Below are 18504 nucleotides of genomic sequence, written 5' to 3'. Positions count from 1 at the left end.
CCAGGCAACTAGATCATAAAGACGTTCATTGAATCTTAAAAAGATTGATCCCTCATCAATCTACTCCATTAGGAGTTGTAAAGATGATTTGTATCAATGATATTTTGGTACTTTGATTTTTGATGGTTTATTCACACAACACAAATTAACTTCGTCTCATCATTTAGAATATGTTAACTTACCTTTGAGATAGTGTGCTTAATATCATTAAGGTTCACCAAATATTTATTTTCAAACCCCAAAACCCTTAAGGTGCTAGAGGCCACCATGCTTGCCTACTTGAGCCAGCCTTATTATGGTAAAGGTGCATGAAAACCATAACAAGACAGATTATCACGATGACCAGAGTAGATGTGCCCTTCTAGTTTGTCGTGGTCCTCTTTCTCCTTTCATATTAAAACGAGATGGAAAATATTCCCTCTCTCTTAGAACATTATAGAAAAGCACCCCTTCATACAAATGGGTCCACAAACGTTCCTCCTCAATGAGGTGTTATGAGAATGAAGGAACAAATTGCAAATATACGAGACTCGAGTATTTGTCCGTGGGTCGAAAATACCACGATTTGTTTTCTTGTTTTCTCAAATCCTGCCCCTAATTCAATCATCCCGGAAAGAGTGAAGTGAGGACGAATCGATAATATACAGATATATCCCTCAACCAAGACATGTATGGCTATTGAGTAGTGGAGCTACGGGTGGTTCATCAAGAATTACTTGTTGGTTCGCCACTAGGGGTTATGTGGTGTCTAACCGTGGCTACTAATTCTGACTATAGAGTTAATTCTAAGGTTAGTGGACACCCTTTTAGTTCCGTAGAGACAAAATGCGGTCAGGCCCCCTCCCATCCTTCATTTACGACGACAAGAGGCCGTTATACGGGGGGGTAGATGACCGTCGGATGCAGCGGAGGAGATGGACGGCTACGATGCGTTTCAGGAATAATAGCCGTTAACCCCTCTCTCCTCTCCCCCCCCCCCCCCCCCGTGTTTTAAAGTAAACAAATTCATCGATCGTCTTCTGCATTTCCCTCTCGTTCTTCTTCGCTCAGGAAAAACAGAAGAACGAGGAACGAAGAAGACGAAGACGAAGAAGAAGAAGGCAACAATCATCGTCCTGCTTCGGTTTTCTGCGCCCTTCTTTTTCGCCTCGCTTCTCTCATAATTCCTGTCTTTCTTCCTTCGTTTTCTTTCCCGTGCTTCGTCTTCTTTAGCCCCTTCCTTCACACGTCTTCAGATTCGCTCACCATGTTTCAGACCAGAGTAAGTTCTGTTTTCCTTCACCTTCTAATTCCAGGAATGGTTTTTATCTCACAGTTCCCGTAATTTACTTTCTTTGCTGTCCTAAAATATACGTACAGCCCCAGCATGCGTCCCTGCACCTTGATGAGAACACTAAACATGGTGGAGACGGCTCAAAACCTGTTGCAGTGAAAGGTAGCACATAATTATATGTTCTTATTTATTTATTTCATCATCTTTAAGGATGTTAACATCTTCTAAGTCCCTTGCATTGCGAAGATATAATAAACCACATGATTCTGTTTATTTGACATAGGTTTGTGTTTATTCAACGCTACGTGTAAACTTTTGATCTAGATCTATGTTTTGCATCTGCATCGCCTGAGAATTGTGATTCCGCACATCATTTTATCCGACAAAGCACATCATACAGATCTGTGCTTTTGTACCCTACCCTTTGGAAATTGGCTTTCCTTTTGAATTGTTATGTTTCCGAAAGCCACGTTTGGCTTTGTGCTTTAAGTCTTCGTTACTCCTGAAGAAAAACGTGGCATACGACTCCAATTCTACACCACGATCTTTAATTCAGGATATGTATGCACAGATTCCTTTCTCTCTGAAGCATTAAGTAATGCCCATGGTTTTATTACAGGGAATGGAAATATTAAGGTAAACAACAGGAGAGCTCTGGGTGACATTGGAAATCTTGTTCGTCCAAATAATGACTCTGAGTAAGCTGATGCTGCAATTGTGTAATTATAAACTGTGCGTAAAAAAGACGAAAAGAATTGTCTTTCTCATGCGTTCGTGTCATTTTCGCTAAATTCCAGGGTAGCAAAGAAAGCCTTACCTGCGGTGGAAAGACCTATTACAAGGTTTGTCCATGTTCCCACCATCTCTGTGGATGACGTAGATTAAAGATAAACAATATTGATGTATTCAGAATAATTTTTTATTTTGGCAGAAGCTTTGGAGCACAATTAGCTAACAAGAAATGTCTTACTGCTGCAAATTCGGTTTCTGTTCAGGTACCAATATCAGTCTTATCATATTAGTGTGATGTAACATATCACTAATGTCACACATAAAACATTGTGGTTATATCATTACCGTTGGCATATCATAATCAAAAAACATATAAAATGTTATGTTTGTAGCAAGCGAAGGAGGAACTTAAAGATGTGGCTGTAGCAAAGAACATCAAAGCTCTTGCAGCAGCGAAAGACAGAAGGGCACGCACCCTTACATCAACCCTAACTGCCCGCAGTGAGGTACAGGAGAGCTTAGGAATGCTTGTCTGCACGTTTTGTTAAGCTTTCATATTCCTGGGGCTTTTGAATTACTCCTTAAAAAGCGGTGAAAATTTCCACAATATTGGGTTAACACGCGCTTCTGTTTCTAACAGGCTGTATGTGGTGGGTTTATGCAAAAGAAACAAGAAGAATTACCCAATATTGATGCTGACGATGTGGGAAACCAGTTGGCTGTCGTAGACTACATTGAAGACATTTACAGCTTCTATCGCAAAACTGAGGTATGTACATATCCATTCTTTAATGTTGATGGCGCAATTCTGAGGACATAAATTGTAGTGTGTAATGACGTTTCATTGTTTGTCATCTGAAGGATCAAAGCTGTGTTTCACCTGACTACATGACGAGGCAAACCAGCATCAATTATAATATGAGGGCTATCCTGGTGGACTGGTTAATTGAGGTGAACCATTTGGCTACCTCAATTTAGAGACATGCATCAATTGTTTCTGTGTGCGTTTGGGTTGTTTTGATTCAGGGTTCATCTGTCAATGTGTCCAGGTTCATTTGAAGTTTAAATTGATGCCGGAAACCTTGTTTCTCACTACCAACGTGATGGACCGTTATCTGGGCACTCAAAATGTGGAACGAAAGAACTTACAATTAGTGGGTATGACTGCCCTTCTCATTGCATCCAAGTATGAAGAGATATGGGCACCTGAGGTACTTATAATTGATGAACATTTAGGGTTTACAGCTTGTGACTATCCACGTTTTTGTATTCCAGAATAACTATTTCATTTTAACATACAGGTCAAAGACTTTGTTTACATATCAGATAATGCATATACGCGGGAGCAGATCCTGAGCATGGTGAGAACATTTTGCTCAGTTGTTTGTTGTGTTTTGTAGACACCGGGAGCTAACTTATGGGCTTTTGTATATAAATAGGAGAAAAATATTCTGAACGTTTTGAAATTCAACTTATGTGTTCCCACACCGTACATGTTTATTGTGCGATTCCTGAAAGCTGCTAAATCAGACCATAAGGTAACTATCTTCTCTGTCTCTGTCTTTTTTTCTCTCTCTTTGTGAATCTCTTTTATATTGTACCCACACCCCCTTGAAAGACCAGGTGCAATATTACTCACAAGACATTGTATATTTTCAGCTAGAGATGTTGGCTTTCTTCTATGTCGAGTTATGCCTGGTTAGCTACGAGATGGTGAAATTTACTCCCTCGATGATTGCTGCCTCAGCTGTCTACACTGCTCAGAACACACTGAAAAAATCCAAAGAAGATTGCTGGACCCAACTGTTGAAGCATCATTCTGGCTATTCAGAATCACAGCTCATGTATCTCTTTTTTCTCCCTTTTCTGCATTCTGTTTGCTATTTAAGTAGTATTTAAAGCTTTCATACTATTTATTTAGAATGCATTCCATTCCATATGATATCAGCGAAAATTCATGTGACTGAAACCATCATCATTTTGAACTTTGATGCAGTGACTGTGCGAGAAAGATGGTTGCCTTGCACGAGAAATCAGGAGAGGGGGATCTTACTGTTGTGAGAAGGAAATACTCGCAGGAGAAATTTGGATCTGTGGCATCATTGAGTGCCCCTACTATTTGATCATACAAGATTGTTTTTATTGTCTATTATATGTACAATCCCCATAGCTCATGGGCGAGAGAGGGGAAGGATGACTCTTTATATTGAGAGAAAGTGAGTGATTTGAATTTGTGAAGCAGACTTCTCTACTGAAAGAAGTATTGTTTACACGCTAAAAGAATGCCATCAAAGAAAGCAACTTATTTCGATCACAACTGTATTGGAATTAGGATAATTGGAATAATGTAAAAGATTCTTCATTATGTTCTACATCAATGTATTACATTTAGTTTTCACTCGCTATCTCGTTTGAATTACTTGATAGTATTGCAAACACAATAGAATAATTCTACTCATTATATCGTATGTCCCATTTTAGATCCTTTGTGATGATTATTGTATACACTATGAATATATTTGCAGATGTGAGATTTCCAAATGAAATGAAGTGAGATTTTGTAGAGAGTCCATGATTGATTTGAGGATTGTAGACAGAAGATTATGATCCTGTAGAGAGGAAAGTCAATTCGAGGATTGTAGATAGAAATATGTGACACTGGAGACAGAAATATTTTGTGACGATTGTAGATAGAATATTGAGAGACACTCGTTGTAGAAAGAATTTTGTTGAGATTTGATGTAGGGAATGAATGCAGTGAGAATGTATGGATGGGTAAGTAAATATTTTTGTAATGCGAGAGGATACGGATAGAAGGTGTTATGGAGGAAGAAGATCCGTTGCGCAGAAGTATTGTATAGAGAACATTTGAGGATTGCAGAGGGAAGATATAGAGATGTTTCCTTTCGCGTCTATCATCCATACTCAGAAATCGGAGTTCCTTGAACAAACTTCCCATTTGCAGATTCGTCCCAGGTGTGGTAGAGTGCAAGATGCTCGCAACTTGTCTGATTCACTGCCTCATCATAGTAACTCTGTCGTGTCATGGACGTCTCTCATCTCTGCATATTCTAGAAAAAGAGAGTTTTCTGCCGAGTGTTTTCGGGTTTTTCAACAGATGCTCTGTGCAGAAGTGGTCCCTGATAAGGTTACGTTCATTGTTATGCTCAAAACATGCACTGTTTTACAAGATGTAGACGTCGGAAGGAAGATTCATGTCCAGATTGTTGAAAGGAATCTCGAAAAGGATGGATTTGTAGGAAACAGCATGATTGACATGTATATGAAATGTGGTCATATTGATGAAGCATTGCTTTTATTTTATAAGATGCGTGATAATGTTGTTGATGATGTGGTGTCCTGGACATCTCTCATTGCTGGTTATGTAGCAGTAAATCTCTCTGAAGAAGCCATCACTCGGTTTCAAGAGATGATGGTTAAAGGAATTCTACCAAATGAGGTCACTTTCGTAAGTATGTTCACAGCATGTGGTAGCGTGGGATCAGTAGAGAGAGGAAAGAGAGTTCATCTCCTTCTCCTCCATGGGGGTCATTTTCAATGCAATAAAAGCCGTTTTAGATCTCTCAATATGAAAAATAATACGCGAAATCTTGATGTCGAAAACAATATAAATGTTGGAAATGCTATAGTTGACATGTATTCAAAGTGTGGTGATATTAAGCATGCTCATCAAACATTCAGTTTAATGCAGGAAAGAAATGTTGTATCGTGGACAATTATTATATCAGCATATGCACGTCAAGGTTTACATGAAGAGGCCTTCTTTCTTTTTAAGCAAATGCAACAACAAGAAGGTTTGAAATGTGACAATGTTGTGTTTTCAACCGCAATACAAGTATGCACTAGTCTTATGTTTACTGAAGAAGGAAAACAAATCCATGTCTCTATTGTCAGTACGCACTGTGAGCTAGATGCACTTCTATTGAGCAGCCTCATTTGCATGTATACAGAATGTGGAAACCTAATTCTGGCATGGAAAGTGTTTGATGAGATAAAAGAAACGAATCTTAATACTCCTATTTGGAACACAATGATTGCAGGGTATGCTTCCCATGGTGATTGTTACATTGCCCAAAGACTTTTTGAGGATATGCAAGAGAGGTGTTTCTTACCTGATCATGTCACAATCTTGGGCATGCTAAAAGTTAATTCCAATGGAACCCTTCAGAAGCAGCTACATGTCCGGATTACTGGAACAGGATATAAATCACAGATATGCTTATATAATGCACTTTTAGGAACACACTTTTCTTCTGGTTTTTCTGATCAAGCACATGAATTGTTTAAGAAAATGCAGAATCATGATGTAGTGTCATGGAATACGATAATTACTGGATATGCACAGCTTGAGCTTTTCCATGAGGCTTTTGTGGTGTTTGAAGAGATGCAACAAGAAGGTCCACAGCCAGATTCTATTACATTGTCTAGCATTCTTAAAGTATGTGCAGCGATGGCAATGTTAGATTATGGTATGCAAGTTCATAATCTCATCATGGAATGCAGCCCGAATGTGGACATTTATGTCAAGAGTGCCCTCATTGATATGTATGTGAAATGTGGAGCTATGAAGGAGGCAAATTACACTTTTAATTATATATCGGGTAAAAACATTGTAACTTGGAATAGTATGATTGGCGGATATGCTCAACAGGGTCTATCCATGGATAGTTTAATGCTCTTCGATTGTATGCGGAATAATATGATGCCTGATCTTATCACTTTTATCGTGGTTCTCTATGCTTGCAATCACTCTGGTTTAGTATGTGAAGCCTATCATGTATTCTATTTAATGTCTTCATTATTTGGTCTTACCCCAACAACTGATCACTATGCTTGTGTGGTGGATGTCTTAGGTCGTGTTGGTCTATTGGATGAGGCGGTTGATGCTATTAGGTATATGCCTGTTCAACCGGATGCTGAAGTCTGGATGAGTTTATTGGGTGCTTGTAGAAATCATGGCAATACCAATATTGATGAATATGCTTTTCAGCATGTTGTTGAAATTCAATGTATGTATATGGCACTGATCCCTTTAAGGATGCGTGATTAAAGAAAAATAGCGTATTAATGCTGTTGAACCCAAAGTTTCCACACTATATATTGTAACGGTAATTTATAGGAACACAGTGGATGAGAGGTAAACGGAAGAAATGCTTATTAAGAGTTGATTTCAGGTTCCCAAAGTTTGACAATGCTTTATTCACTGGTCTCTATAATTGAATTATGTACATTGTCAAATAACAAAGATGTGGTTCTTATTAAAAAGGATATGAATTCAAAGAGATCCATCCTTTATGGATTCATGCGTAGTTCTTTGGCAGTATAGTCCGAGTACTTCCAACTACCAATGTACAGGGCAATTTGATGTATAGAATTATGATAAGAAGATTCATTTACTCGATAATTATGAGACTTGCCTTTGGCCATACAATTCATGTGTTAATTACCCAATATCACAGAAATATATAAAGAGTGGTATCTTTAATGTTTCTCAAGTGTTGAGGGTTCTGTTTTCAAGGCTTACTAGTAGTATGCGTAGAAAGATGATGTGCTGACATAATATGTTAATTTCAATTTTTTTTTGATGAAGAGATGATCCATTGAAGTGTGATTCTGAATGGTTTTCAGTCACAATGTCATATTATACAATGTGGCGAGGCTCGACATGATTGAGGTTGGTTAATTAGGGTTGTCTAAGTATTTGCGAAATATCTCGTGTAAGGTTGGAGCAACCAAAAGTGATCGAAGAAGAGATTTGTGGTTGAGAAATATTAACAATTACATGCTCCAAATCCAAGCGAGAGTTCACTTGAAAGTCATTGCCCCAGAAGAGTACATTTGCTGGGAATTGAACCCGGTCCCTTGTGCTTGGGACCGAGTAAGATAATATGGACCTTCGAGAGCCCTCTCCATCCCTAATACTGACCAAGGTTGTATGACCTAGGTTGCTTTCATTGGAATCATCATCATGGAAAATGGTGTCAAATCTAGAATTTGGTTCATGTCGGTGGCCTCGAGAATTAGAAAGAAAACTGGCCTCTAAACTTAGCCTGCTTCTATCATTATCACCATGAAAAGTGGTAGTAGAATTAAACCTACTTGTTTTATCGTTTTCTGAAGAAGCAAAGGGATTGGCATTCATACGGCAAAGAGGGCAAGTAGAATTCGACAAGAACCACGTGTCGATGCATCTTGTGTGGAAACTATGTCTACATCGGGGAAGAAGTCTGCATTCCTCATTTTCTTGAAATTCTGAGAGACAAACAGAGCATTCGTTAATGGAATCCTCTTTCACTTTCACTTTCTCTTTTTCTTTTTCTTTTTTATCTCCTTCCTCGACCGCAAGGCCTGTGTATGTAAATATTGGCAATGATTCAATGACCTCTTTGTTTAGGCCCGAGGGCCGTGTGATCTTCGTTGTCTCTTGTGAGAAATCCATGTATTGTCTAGCAGGGGTAGTTGATGAGTCAACCCTTCGTATTCTTCTTCTTCTGATCTGTCTCCATAGTTTGTTGAAGATGTGAAAGGAGATCATAATGCAGAAGAAGATGGCGAGGGAAGAGATGACGGGGAGCATCTTATCGTTTGCAGAAGGAAGAGGGGGAATGAGAGGCCATACGAAGATGGGGATAGAGGAGGAAGAAGCCATAGATTGATTGATTCTCTCCTCTCTCTCTCTCTCTCTCTCTCTCTATCTGTGCCTAATGTCTGTATGTCTCTATCTGCCTCTGCTTCGATTGAATCTTTTGCTTCATCCGGCAGAGATTCCCAGATTCGAGAGGACATAATAATAATCATAATCATAATCCATAATAATAGTGATAGTAATAATAATAATAGTAAGAATTAGTATCTCCTTTTGAGTGAGAGAGAAAGAAAGATATATGTATTAACGTCTTTTAGGAGGCCAAAATGACCTATAAATAAGAATAAATCCAATGATGCCCACACACCTTGGTCGACCACATGACACCTGTCTCACGTAAACTCGCTCTCTAGATGGCATATACACCACATGCCCCACACAATCTACTACTACTACCCTTCACAATGTGCTTTCAAGCCAATATTTGTGTTTCTCTCCTATCGATATCCTTACAAAGTTTCACCGAGTGCTTATGTTAGAGAGGCTTATAATTGTTTGTTATTAACACTTCCCATAAAGTTGTCTCCTCGCACTACTTTCCATATGTATATATATTTCAGATGCAACCATTCCCCGCCCATCGTGGTTATTGTTGTTCACATCCTCACCTTCATCCCCCTTTTTGTTGAAGGTGGAAGCTCCTGGTGAACCTTTTACTTCTTTCACATACATATGTCATGTCTTTGGTCGAAAACATAATGTTGCCACCACATTGAAAGTCGGGTAGGTAGACAGTTGTGTCATGTTCTCGGAGCCAACACCAAAGGGAAAACCTTGGCCACAAACACCATGCAAGCAACCAAGCAAAGCAAAGCATTGGAATTGAGGTAGTGAATGGGATGCGGTCTTTGTTGGTGGACAAGAAGACAGAGAAGAGGAACCCATTTTTGTCGTATGTATTGTATATGTATGTATGTATGTATGTATGTATGTATATGTATTTATGGGGATGGATGAATGGATCTGCCATTTAAACCCCCCCTTCCCTCCCTTCTTTCCCTTCCCTTCTCTTTTTCCACTCAGTGCTTTCCGTTTCCGGCATTTTTTTCTGCTTTTCTCATATCTTTTGTGGAGGAGGAAAAGGGAAGGCGTCGCGTCGGCGGAGAAAAGCTACCTCAGAAGAAGACTTCAGCTCCATATTTGATCCTCTCGATTTTACACAAGTAGGCGACCTCTTATCTTGCATCATCTGTCTCTTTTTTTATTAAGTTGGCTTTCACAAGATCTTGGTTTCCCAGTGGAAAGTCATTCTTTCTTTCCTGTATTTGATCACTGTCTATTCATTGAATTTGTTTTGTCATATGGTTTTGTCCACTTGTCTAAAGCGCTCAATGTTGGTGAAATATCTGATCATCGAGATTGTCTGTGATAATTAAACCGGGATTTGGAGCAAAAAATGCTGGTAATCTGATGATTGAGGTGGTTTCTGGTAAGATTTTGGATTTGGAGTGGAATGTGCTCCCTTCCTGTTGAAGTATGTGGCCCTCGAGAATACAATGAACTTTAAGAACGTTTCTGCTGTAAGTGAAGTAGCAATACGCACAAGAAGACATCTTCCCATTATGATTGCACTCCTATTCAAATTGTGTAGTCGTTCAAGATACTCGAGCAATACTATGAACTTTCCAAAGACCTCTATACAAATTTTCTATCGTTATAACTCTTGTAGCATTCTGCACACGAAGTCTTGAGACATTGCTCCACTATTATTAAGTTTCCTATTGTTATAAGTCATGTAGCATTCTGCAGATGAAGTCTTGAGACATTGTTCCACTATGATTAAGTTTTCTATCGTTATAAGTCATGTAGCATTCTGCACATGAAGTCTTGAGACATTGTTCCACTACTATTAAGTTTTCTATTGTTATAAGTTATGTAACACTCTGCACACGAAACCTTGAGACATTGTTCCACTATTATGAAGTTTTCAATCATTATAAGTCATGTAGCACTCTGCACAAGAAGTCTTGAGACATCGTTCCACTATTATTCCACATTGCCGATTTTGACAAATGTCTTATGAACTTCTGTAGGCGAGGCTGGGCTAGCTATGCAGAGACTCCTGGAAATCCTCAAGAGCAGCTTACAATGTTGAACAATGTAGGGAAACATGAGAGAAACCAGACAATTTTCCCACATTGGAAAATCTCTAAAATGTTCATGTTGCAGTAGAACAATGCTGGAAGGCAGGAGGGAGTACATGAAATAGCAAGAGCATTATCGATGCTGCAGCTGCCAATGGTTTTTCTCGAATGGAGATTCAATTCTTAATCTATTAGAAACGCGGAGATGAATTCTTTTCATGTGGCATGCTCACAGAACGAACCTCTTGCTCTCTACATCCTGCAGAAGCGTGAAGAGCTCGTGGCAAAAAAGGAAGGGTACAGAGAGAAGTTGGATGCTACGCTCACAAAGGCCTACAGGAATGTGTGTGATAGCAAGAACCCTATCTGTAACCTCAGAGAAGCTTCTCAAGTCAATGGGATTGGTCAATGGATGCTTAAGCTTCTGAAAGATTTCTTCTCTGATGAATCTGCAGAAGGAGCAGAAGTTCACGATCAACAAAAAGGTAAGTTCGAGAAAATGACACAGATGCTTCCCGTTCTCTTCTCTTGTTTCCTCACGTCTTCTTTATTGTTCCAGTTTCATTTTTCCTTTCTTGTAATACATGAGAATTGAAATTCAAGCATTGTAACATACCAATCAAGTTTTATCCAACCTCAACTTTCAAATGTATACGATTGAGTTCCAGAAAATCTTAGTCAAGAATTTGATTGTTGGTAGATATTCAACACCATGTACATATGCACACCAACACATGAAGCATCCCTTGTCTTTTTTATGATGTGGTGAGCTTTAGATCTCACAGCATTGATTGAAACACACTTGATTGTTGATGTAAAAACCTCAACTCTTTGAAGGAACTCTATTAGTGTTGAAAGTCACAGCTGATTATTTAGTGCGTTGTTGTTGCTAGAAAGGCAAGCCCTCTTATGTTCATCTTTGTGCATACCCCAGCACACATTAACTGTCACTTTTAGTGGATTGTTGGTATGGAGCCCCAATCCTTATGGTACCCCTTGGCTAGAGGTGAGCAGAAAATCGTTTCTCCTTCCTGTGCACGTCCATCCACCTGAGCACACCACAAATTTGGCGTCCTCAGAGTGCTTTGTGGGTTGTTGAGCAGTGAAAGATTGAATTTGATTCATTAACCACTAGGCTACCCAACAAGGAATAAATCCTTTCTTCTTTCTCCTTTCTCCTTTGTCTAATTCATTTTCTTTTCTACTTGATATATATATATATATATATTCTGTGATTCTTTTGGTTTTTCTACTTGATATCTTTTGTTTGCTGTAGCTCTTTTGGTTTTTCTACATGATATCTTTTGTTTTCTGTAATTCTTTTGGTTTTTATATCTTTGTAGAGGAAAAGGTAAAGCAGCGACGGTATGTCCCTCAGAAAAGCTCGGCTCCATATGCGATTCTCTTGACTTTACACAAGTAAGCAGTCTCATCTTGCTTCTGATATCTCTTGTTAAGGAGTTGGCTTTCATAAGATCTCTTGGTTTCCCTGTGGAATTTGATTCTTGTGTGAATATGAATACCGAGGTTGTTTATGGCTAAATTTCCCTCTCGCTGGCCCAAGTGTGATCATTTGAGTTTTTTTCTTTTTGAGTTCAAACTGAAACTGAAGTATCTGGTCATTGAGGCTGTTTGCGATAAGAAAACCCTGGTTTGGAGCCAAAAGTGCTGTCCTTCCCTTAGAATCTTGTGATAATTGAGGTTTTTGCTGCAAGATCTTGGATTCGTAGCCAAATGGGCTCCTTTCAGGCCGAAGTATATGATCATTAAGAATAGTAGCAATATGGACAAGAATACATCTTCTGTCACTAATATTAACAAAACATAAGTACAAGTATGAGGCTTAGTTTCCCTCATAAAACACATTACGTGGAAGGCTGAAGTTTGGAGACATCAGTGATGCGGGCTAGGCTTTCTTTGTGATAATTGTATTACCTCTTCCAAGGTACTAGTCATCTTGATATCTGTCGATATGGGATGCTGATGGTAGGTTGGCTATGTCTTGATCATAGCTCTGAGATGATCGGGAGGATCAGGTTCTTTGTCCATCTATTCACTTTCCTATATGTCAAGCATCATTCTGCACGAGAAGTCTTGAGACCTTATTCCTCTGTTATTCCACATTGTGGATTCGAACAAAAACCTTATGAACTTCTGTAGGATAGGGTGCAAATACCTTTCTAGTCATGTGGAGCTTACAATGTTGAACAATGTAGAGAAACATGAAAGAAAGTGGACACTTTTTCCACAGTTGGAAAATCTCTAAAACTGTATATGGTGGGTCAGAGCAATGCAGGAAGGCAGGGAATACATGAAAAAGCAAGAGCTCATCGATGCTGCAGATGCCAGTGGTCTTTCTCGCATGCCAATTCAGTAAGTCTTTATTCTTACCTACAGATCTTTCTAAAGAAGAGACGTTTGAATAATTAATGGTGAGGGGTTCGATATGGCATTTCCTTTCTAATAAATTAATATGTGTTCCATATTTATAGGACAAACAAGTCTTCTGGAATGTCGGGTCAATTTGGGTCCTCAACAAAAGATTGGTACTCAGGATGGAGCTCAATGAAGACACTTGTCACCAAGGGCTTAGTCGTAAGGTCCAGCTGTCCTGCAAAGTAAGGGTAAAGGTTATGGCTTTTTAAACCTCTTTGATGTCTTTGTCACCTTTTATGCTCAAATCTATGATGTCATAATTATTTCAGATATAAGTTGTCTGAAGAAGGCATGTCTATTGCCGAAGAGTGTATACAGAGGTCAGGATTAAACATGGAGTTTGTTGCAAAATCATTTTCTGGTGAGCGGCTTAAGAAGTGCTCAGCTTCAGTATCGTCTGCTGCAGCAGATATCCACTTGAAAGCTTCTCATCCCATATCTTCCAGTTCAAACCCACCAAACGTGATCTTTCATGCCAGCAAAAACATCTCTCATTCCAACAGATCCCTCCACACTGAGGTTGTAGCTGACCTTTCATCTGACAGTGAAGATGAAGTAAAGGTTGATAGTTTCACATGCCATGAAGAACAACATTTGCAGGTTTTTGTCTGTTAGCGTGTTTTTTTTATATATTTTATTTTGTTTCTTTTGATCCTTAACTCGATCTTTTGGTTTAAAAAGCAGACAGAAGTTTTTAGAAAAACTTCAAATATTGATGTAGTGGATAATGAGTCAAAATTGGGTGGATTAAGGATGCCACCTCTATTGGAGGGCGAACAGTTCGTTGATGTATATGCTGTGATATTACTCCTTGATGATCGGGAACAATTCATGAATGGAAGTAAAGGGTAAGATTATAGATTTAATATTACAATGCTTCAAACAATTGTGTAGCTTGTTCTATAATGTGGGGCTCATGAAACAAATTCTTGAAATGGTCTTAATATAGAATCTTGATATCTTCTAATGTCTTGATATTAACTTCTCTTGATAAGGTTCTGGGATAGAGTTGAGGCTGGTCTGACACATGGAATGCCATCTTAGCAGTAGATTTAAAAGAATTTTTACATGACGGATGTCCTTGCACTTCTCTCCCGTTATTTCCTGTGAAAAGATGCTTTTATTATAAAACAGGCTCCCATAAAGAACCAAGAAAATGTACAACCACCCTTGTGGTTTACTAAGGACAGACATTCGATACGTGTATATCAGGGAGTGATTCACTCTTGGCGGGTGGTTCTTAAGGGAGTGATACTACTGGGTTCAATGAATTTCAGCGTTCCAAGGTAAAGTAAATTCTCGTGTATTTCTGTGGATATTATGGCATCCAACAATCTCAAGTCCCTTGAGAAAATGAATAAATGTGTTTCCTTCTTTCCAAATTAGGAAATGGTAGGAAACTTTCAAAAATGTAGTCATGAGCTAGTGCCAATACATATAAAATAAGGTATAATTAATTCAACAGTCATTCCATACAGAATTATCCTAGAGAAAAATGATCAATAAGCAGTTGGCCAAGATTTCTGATCACATACAGGATTAAGGTTGCATTGATTTATTGGGCAATGATTGTAAGGCGAAAAACAAAACTTATTTTAGATTCTTTGGTTGGTGATTCTGGCAATCATATGGAGCACACAGGTCACAAGAAGCAGTTGGCCAAGATTTCTGCTCACATAAAATACAGGATTAAGGTTGCATTGATTATTTGGGCAATGATTGTAATGCGAAAAGCAAAACATATTTTAGATTCTTTGGTTGGTGATTCTGGCAATCATATGGAGCATACGAGTCTCAAGAAAGCAGAGATTCAGTGCTCTCTCGATTACATCAGGAGGCCATGCAGCTGGAAACTAAATAACCCAACATGGATAATGTACAGCAGGAAGAGAATATTCTAATGCCTTAGCATATATTCAGAAATTCCCTTTCTAGAGAAGATCTTCGATGAATATTAAGGTCGAGGGTTTGGTTCTCTCTGTATTTTTGTCTTTATCTGTTGTAGAGATGCACTGTAGTTAATTTGTTGCTGGCTTCTTTGTTTCCCTGTCCATGTGATCTTGTGCTTTGCAACTTTCTAATTTTTGTATTGTACAAAATATTGTATAATATTTTTATATGAAAAACAAAAAAAATCTTCTGTTTTCTTGTAGAAATGCTCGTGACAAGTTTGCTGATCAGTTGCAATGTCAATTCAAAATTGAAGTTGAGGTAACTCTTCATGCTGTTGAAATACTGTTATATGGATTATTTTTCAGTTGAATTATACAGAATATCAGGTATTAGTTCCTCATTCAACAGGTAAGGCACCTTCCAATTGGTGATACACTCTGGATTGCAAGGCATAAAGTAAGCGGTGAAGAGTACGTCCTTGATTTTATTATAGAAAGAAAGAAAGTAGGTGACTTGTTGAGCTCCATTAAGGATACACGATACAAACAACAGAAACTTCGTCTGCTGGTATGTTCTCAAGTCTCTGCAGGATTCATTATTAAATTACTGAATGAACACAACTGTCTGGCATGTCCTATAATGTTAAATTGAATATGAATTGATTATTGCAAGAGGCAGCAAATGTTCCATGATTATTATTCAGTATGTTTAGCATCTAAACTACCATGTAGTGTTAATGCTCACAAAACACAGGACTATATAAAGTAATGGTGAAATGTCATCTAGAATTTAATCAAGCAAAGATGGAAGGTTTGTATGCAAATTTTTTAATTGTTTGTCATTGACTTTGTGTATTATTATGAAGAGCATGATGGATGATTATAAACATCATTTGTTGCAGAGGAGTGGTTTACAGAAATTGATTTACGTGGTTGAAGGAGATCCCAACGTAATGGATTCTGCTGAAAGTATAAAGACTGCGTATGTTAAATGTTCATTTGCCTTTATGTCTTTCTGGTGGTGTGAGGATTCTAAAGAAGTTTCTGCTTTTGTGGGAGGCAGGTGTTTCACTACTGAAATTGCAGAAGGTTTTGATGTACAAAGAACATCCAATGTACGTGATACCATGAGATTGTATGGTCATCTCACACATGCAATTTATGGTTTGTATGATGAACTAAGTAGAGACAAACAAAGGCAAAGTCTGTGCAAGACATACAGGCAATTTGTAGATGATTGCAAAGCTCTTGAGAAAGAGAGAGTGCGTGATGTGTTCGGTGTGATGCTGATGCAGGTATGCTTTCATTGATGATAAATTGTACAATTGCTATGATAAAAGAGAAACGATGATTTCAATTCAGTGAATAATTTCATAATAGTGCAATGATTGTAGGTAAAGCAAGTAACGGAGAGCATTGCACAGTCAATTCTAGACAGATATCCTACTCCCTTGTCACTCATGTCAGCATACTCCAAACTTGTATGCCTTTTTTTCCACAATCAGTTTATGAATGTCCATTCTCAAGCTCAACTGTGATTCTAACTGCCTGTCATGTGATGTAGAAAGGAGATGAAAAAGCCCAGGAGAACCTTCTCAAAGGCATTCCCATCAGAAATCAAAACAAGGAGATCACTGGCGTGGTCAGCAAAAAGGTGTTTCAATTCATTTGTTCAAATGAATGCAACATAGTGTAGCCAGAGAAACAGAGAAATAGAGATGTTATTTGGTTGATCCAATCTGTTGAATGAAATGCTTTCAGGTGCAAAGTTTTCTATGATTTGTGTGATATTATATAGTTTTGGTTGTGGCCCCCCTATTTAGTTTCGATGGAATAAAGGTCTTTTTCTTTTATACATATCCTCAAGAGACAAAGTTCAGTTATATATCTTTTGTTAATTGATACTGGTTTTATATCCAATCATGTAGTTTTTAATCTTGAAACATGAATTCAAAAAAGGTTACAATTGGTTTGTTTTTTTCCAATGGCAAACCTCAGTCCAAAGAGACAAAATGAATCGAATTAAACCTAATGGCCTCTGCAAACCTCAGTTCCAAAAAATACCCACATATATGAACACAATAAAGGATATCTTTATGTGTTTAAGACGCAAGAAGTAGACTAATATTTTTTAAGAGTAGTTCTGTCATAAATTATAATGTCAAAACTACCACTGATAAAACCAATAGTAGCTAAAAGGTTATTATTTAAATTATACATTTTAGCAACAGGCAATATGACCATTTGAGATGAATGATAAGCATCAAGCTTAAATTGAGAAGGTTATCACTGTCATAATAATGAAATTATTTGTCAGGATATAGTCTAGGTGTTCCTAAGTGTTACCTTCATTGTTTCATCTTACCTCAAAGTTTGCAAATGAATGGTTTCTCATTAGGCAATTTCTATTTGATTGTTTGCAACTTAGAGACATTACACTCCAAATTTACAACCTTTACTTTTGAGTGCTTTTAAGCTCTTTAGTGTCTAATTGATGCTTGTATATTTTTCTTTATTCTTTGTGGCTTTTCACCTCACTTTGAGGTTTTCCACTAGTAATAAAAGTGTTACTAAAAAAAAGAAAGAATGGTTTCTCATTAAAATATAGTTTATAGTTGAGATTTAATAACCTTAGGGTTGAGAACAATTGCATTGTTTGCCTTAGGCAACACTAACAAATGAAGATGATCATGATTCTGTAGAGGATCATTCAACGTGTGTATTTAAGAAAAAGATTAAGAATGATCACTAAATAGCTGATAATAAATGTCAATTTTTGTTCAGTTTTGCAAAATGAAAGTAGAAAGGGGCATACAAATTTTTGCCCAATTGGTCAACTTTGATAGTGACCAAAATTGTGAATTTAAACAATTATACGATTGACAAACTTTTTTCATCTTCAACATGATCATGATAAGTAGATCTTCGACAAATTTATTAACATATCCATTCCTTTATTTCAATATTGAACTCACTTTGTTTAATAACATGTGAACAAATCAATAAGATGAATTTTCATGATGACAAGGATGAGAACGGATATTTGTCTAAAGTCTAATGTAATGTTGAATTAACATTGACAAATTTCCTTGAAAGTGTCTAAGATTTAAGGGGAAGTTTGGCTACTTCTAGCTTTAGGTCAAATAAGGGCCAAAGCCATTTGGATAACATCATTAAATTTAGTTCATGACTCCTAGTCCTAATTCCTTGAGCTTGCTATCTTCACTTTACACATTAAACTTTGGAACCTTATGTGTTTGGCGACTCTTGACCATACATATGTATATGCTTTGTTGGTGTCATTTCCATGACCTTGTGTTAAGTTAGCTAGCCTCTAGATCCTCAATGCCTTCCGGGTTTTTTGGGACATGGTAATGATCATGGTAATTGATAGGTTGACGAAAACGAGAACAACGTTGT

The 18504-nt window shown here is 37.8% G+C and overlaps 4 protein-coding genes across 10 annotated transcripts; 3 read left to right on the top strand and 1 right to left on the bottom strand.

The window, feature by feature from the left end:
* Positions 1-1133: 1133 nt before the first annotated feature.
* LOC147858539 (G2/mitotic-specific cyclin S13-7-like) lies at positions 1134-4400 on the top strand. Its single transcript, XM_087327997.1, has 13 exons — positions 1134-1261; positions 1360-1435; positions 1893-1971; positions 2071-2115; positions 2205-2268; positions 2398-2511; positions 2646-2774; positions 2867-2956; positions 3055-3216; positions 3307-3366; positions 3445-3543; positions 3665-3849; positions 4002-4400. The coding sequence occupies exons 1-13, from the start codon at positions 1247-1249 to the stop codon at positions 4126-4128; spliced, it is 1245 nt and encodes a 414-aa protein (XP_087184123.1). The 5' UTR covers positions 1134-1246; the 3' UTR covers positions 4129-4400.
* A 439-nt stretch (positions 4401-4839) lies between these two features.
* On the top strand, positions 4840-7076 carry LOC147858538 (pentatricopeptide repeat-containing protein At3g53360, mitochondrial-like). Its single transcript, XM_087327604.1, has 3 exons — positions 4840-5474; positions 5718-5820; positions 6067-7076. Exons 1-3 carry the CDS (start codon positions 4902-4904, stop codon positions 7074-7076), a joined length of 1686 nt encoding a protein of 561 aa, XP_087183730.1. The 5' UTR covers positions 4840-4901.
* A 497-nt stretch (positions 7077-7573) lies between these two features.
* Positions 7574-8665, bottom strand: LOC147858537 (uncharacterized). The gene has a single exon (XM_087327324.1). The coding sequence runs from the start codon at positions 8601-8603 to the stop codon at positions 7710-7712; it is 894 nt and encodes a 297-aa protein (XP_087183450.1). The 5' UTR covers positions 8604-8665; the 3' UTR covers positions 7574-7709.
* Positions 8666-9735: 1070 nt separating this feature from the next.
* Positions 9736-17004, top strand: MUS81 (Restriction endonuclease, type II-like superfamily protein). 7 transcript variants are annotated; one of them, XM_087327421.1, is made up of 13 exons: positions 9736-9835; positions 10706-11241; positions 12100-12175; positions 13043-13129; positions 13249-13374; positions 13462-13792; positions 13877-14040; positions 15346-15403; positions 15494-15652; positions 15987-16066; positions 16148-16379; positions 16479-16565; positions 16649-17004. In XM_087327421.1, the coding sequence occupies exons 2-13, from the start codon at positions 10962-10964 to the stop codon at positions 16778-16780; spliced, it is 1812 nt and encodes a 603-aa protein (XP_087183547.1). In that variant the 5' UTR covers positions 9736-9835; positions 10706-10961; the 3' UTR covers positions 16781-17004. The 7 variants fall into 7 exon arrangements, with proteins under 7 accessions (XP_087183547.1, XP_087183545.1, XP_087183546.1 ...); XM_087327419.1 differs by having other exon boundaries at positions 15479-15652; XM_087327420.1 differs by having other exon boundaries at positions 13874-14040.
* The last annotated feature ends 1500 nt before the right edge of the window (positions 17005-18504 follow it).

This window comes from Azolla caroliniana, unplaced genomic scaffold, assembly GCF_043228905.1.
Source record: "Azolla caroliniana isolate FFs.n. ecotype wild unplaced genomic scaffold, voAzoCaro1.0.p SCAF_11, whole genome shotgun sequence".
Taxonomy (NCBI): Eukaryota; Viridiplantae; Streptophyta; class Polypodiopsida; order Salviniales; family Salviniaceae; genus Azolla; species Azolla caroliniana.
Note: the sequence above shows the minus strand (reverse complement) of the source record. Positions and strands in the feature narration are given on the sequence as shown.